This window comes from Leptonotus elevatus, chromosome 8, assembly GCF_054856555.1.
Source record: "Leptonotus elevatus isolate MCC_2025b chromosome 8, RoL_Lele_1.0, whole genome shotgun sequence".
Classification (NCBI taxonomy): Eukaryota; Metazoa; Chordata; class Actinopteri; order Syngnathiformes; family Syngnathidae; genus Leptonotus; species Leptonotus elevatus.
The window spans coordinates 26,219,609-26,223,303 of record NC_141246.1 but is presented as its reverse complement, the minus strand read 5'-3'; the positions used below and the strand labels follow the sequence as shown (position 1 = coordinate 26,223,303).

The following is a 3,695-nucleotide window of genomic DNA, read 5'->3' as shown; positions in this document are numbered from 1 at the left end:
TTGTTCATATCAAACCATTTTTTAAGGTCTTTAATTCATATTTCACACCACATTAGTCAGGTTTTCTCCTGAACAGTAGGGAGTTGTGTCATCGGCAAATTTTGAATATTTTTGAGACACAACAGATATCATTTATATACAATATAAATAATTTGGGGCCTAGCACAGACCCTTGGGGCCTCCATGAGTAATCTTCAAGTGTTTTGATTGTATATTGTTAAACTGTAAGTACTGATATATATTATCCAAATAACTTTTCATCCCTTTATATGCCAAACCTCTTATGCCATATCTTTCTAATTTATTCATTAGTATAGAATGATCTATAGTATCAAATGTTTTTTTGAAATGTATAAAAATTCCAACAGTAAATTTTTTATTATCTATGTTAATAGATATTGCTTCTACGACTTCCATGACTGCCATTGAGGCAATCCGTTTTTCTACATTTTCCAGTCTATATGAAAATAATTTTTCTATAAATTTTGAGAACTGTGGCAGCAGTGATATTGGTCTATAATTAGTGATATATGGTTGCTTTTGTTAACTGATCAAATAAAAGCAAAACTTTTTAGGTTCTTGGTTTATGTAATAAAATAAAATAATAATAATATAAAATCGGGGGGAATCATAAATCTTTTTTGTTAAAAAATCGGGGATTTTATTTTTAGGCAAAATCGGCCAGCCCTAGATAACGTAATAATAATAATTCATTTTATGTAAATTATGTTGGTGAATTTTAGTTTTGAAAGGCAACAAAACTACTTTCACAAACTAATTTGTTAAAATATAAAATAAATAAATAAATGGACAAGGAGGCACTTTGGGCATCAGTGCCAAAAGGGCATGTGCCCTGGCACACACAGCCCCCACTCAAGCCTGACTAATGGGTGTGACTGACTGTCAACACGGTGACGTCACATCCATCCCAAAATGGCCCCGCCTAAAATCAACCAGGGGGATTCTTTTTGACAAATACAAGACTAGAAACAAAAATGGGAACACCAGATATTTATCAAACTTTACAACGTTGCTCCGTTTCCCCACCATTAAATACCTCGAAATGGGCGGCGCCACTTTAAAGTGGAAGTCAACCTTAAACATTTCTTGACAATAATATAATGTGACCTCACTAGTCTAAACAAGGCATTCTAATTAATATTACATTTGTGGAATATGAGTTATGTAGCAAAATCCAGCCATTTTAATCCATCTCAGGGGGCGGCCATTTTGCCACTTGCTGTTGACTGAAGATTATATCAATATTGGTCAGGGCTCAGGCAAGGACCAATCAATGCTGAGCTTCAGAAAACAGATGAGCTGTGATTGGTCGCTGCCTGAGCCCTGAGCAACATTGATGTCATCTTCAGTCGACAGCAAGTGGCAAAATGGCCGCCCCCTGAGATGGATAAGAATGGCTGGATTTTGCTTCATAACTCATATTCCACTAACACAATATCAACCAGAATACCATATGTAGACTAGTGGGGCTGCATAGAACATATAACTCTAAAAAAAAAAAATCGGGGGGTTGACTTTCCCTTTAACCTTTTGTTGAGAATAGTTTTGCTAAGTGGTGTGCTGTGACTTTTTTTTTTCAATGTTAAATGTGCCTTGGATGAATAATGGTTGGGAAACACTGTCTTAAATAATCTTGAAACTTTGAGGCAGAAATGTTACTTTATCAGATTTATTCGAGTTAACATTTGTTTCAGCCCGCCCCTAAAACGCCCAAATTCATTGGAATCAGAATGTATTGTCACATAATATATGGAATTCTGTTAAAATTGGTCGTTATTGGAATGTGTGAAATCTTAGCCGCTAATATTATTAGCCGATGAATGAGCAAATGAATGTATGAATGAATGGTTCAAATGTTTACGAAGAGATTATTTGTACAGCATTCAAACTATAGTAGAAAAGTTAGCAATTTGGTGTTCAAACGTCTGCAGATTTGATTGAAACCAATACAAAAATACCATAGGTCTAATATATGCATTCGGTTGCAGGGGTGGGTACACTACTCTGTAATGCCACAGCATAATTATTAGTATTGAATATTATCAAAGACTACAACCAAATGCACTGTAGCCTACTGTATGTTTTATAATACAGCATAGATAATTGGCTATGTGAATAGCTAGTTCTTGGTACATAGCAGGTTAGCTTTATCAGTACGTTCACAATTCAACTCACCTGAGAAGGTTCTGCCAATGGTTTGGGTCCAAAAGTGTTGCGGTAATCCATATTATGATTCTGCCGTTCCCATTTAACAAATAAAGCGAGCATAACAGTCGAGCACGTCCACATAAAATCTATTCTGCGCGCTCACAAAATGATTGAGTTTGATACACGAGGATAGCTTTTCCATTATTACAACACGGTCCTTTCTTGATGACTGGATAACTAGCCAAGCTAACTGTTATCATATACCAGGCATTTGCTGAATTAATAATGGTGAAGGGGTATACTGCTTGTATTCCTGTCAATTCTCTCCCTCGTCGCTGAAAATTCACACATTTGACAGAACAAATGTCGATGTGTCGGGGCTTCTACGGAGGGAGACATATTAATTTGCGTCCCAAAACTGACATCAAGGATGATGAGTCACAATAGAAACAGCCCTGATTGGGCGACAAAAGGCTAACCCCACTCCACAACCACCACCACACCCCTCTCTCGCTCTCTGCGCGTGTATGTGTCTGTCTCTCATTCTCTTTCTCTCTCGACCCCTCTCCCTCCCTCTCACTCTCTGCGCGTGTATGTGTGTCTGTCTCTCTCTCTTCCTCTTTCTGTGCGCGCGCGTGCATGTGTGCGTGCGTGCGTGTGTCTCTCCCGCCCTCCCTCTCTCTCTCTCTCTCTCTCTCTCTCTGTGTGGTAGTGTACGTGTGTGTCTGTCTCTATTTCTCTCCCTCTCTCTTTCGCTGTGCGCGTGATGTGTGCGTGTGTCTGTCTTTCTCTCCCTCTCTTTCGCTGTGCCCCTCCTGCACAGTAGATGGCGCTATTTACCACAAACGTTTTTGTAATCCACCACACAATCTGGAAAAGAAGAATCTCCAGAGTCCAATTTAAGATAACATGTTTTTGGCAATGTCATGTTGGTTTCCCTATGAGACGTGAGAGACTGTTTAAAATAGTTTTTATGTTCAGATAGATGGTTTTGGACAAACAATTTATAAGTTAACGTTGTTTTGCACAAACTAAAAATAAATGCATGAGCTGAATAACGAACTGAGACTGAAACAGGAAACGGAACTACGGAGCGGCCTTCCAAATTAAAAGCAAATATTTCATAATAAGATATTTAAACATCACACTAAAACAGCTTGAAGAATAATTAACACTTAGAAAAAAATATTTACAGTGCAAGTCCAGTGCAAAAATAATCCTAACAATATTTACACGTTCCATTAGTCTTTTCCGTAATTTACTGTGGTAGCCAGTCAGTCATTCACCATCCCACTTGGCTGAGCACTCCCTACAAATGAATTTAGATATTTTTAAATACCCCTAGCCCCTCCCTCCTGGCAAACCATTTAGGCAATTATGGGGTATAATACCAAAAAGTAACCAAAATTAACTAAAGCATGTAAATAAATAATATCTGCAACATATATTGACCATAACATAAATCCTCCAATCACAATCCATAACTTAATCTCTCAAAAAAACAAACTCATCAAATAATAAACCAA

General features: G+C 37.5%; 1 protein-coding gene across 10 annotated transcripts in view; it reads right to left on the bottom strand.

Annotated features, from left to right (window-relative positions):
• The window catches only part of LOC147170316 (palmitoyltransferase ZDHHC5-A-like), a 99,676-nt gene extending 96,913 nt beyond the window's left edge, over nucleotides 1-2,763 (bottom strand). For 6 of the 10 annotated variants that reach the window (XM_086082457.1, XM_086082458.1, XM_086082462.1 and 3 more), the window contains exon 1: nucleotides 2,197-2,762. Coding sequence is in view for 4 of the 10 variants with exons in the window: in XM_086082454.1 (XP_085938580.1) it covers nucleotides 2,197-2,310 (114 nt within the window). In the remaining 6 variants the exon portion in view is untranslated. Of the gene's footprint in view, nucleotides 1-2,196 lie in introns of all 10 variants that reach the window. The other 4 variants (XM_086082463.1, XM_086082460.1, XM_086082455.1 and 1 more) reach the window with 2 other exon arrangements.
• Nucleotides 2,764-3,695: the final 932 nt, after the last annotated feature.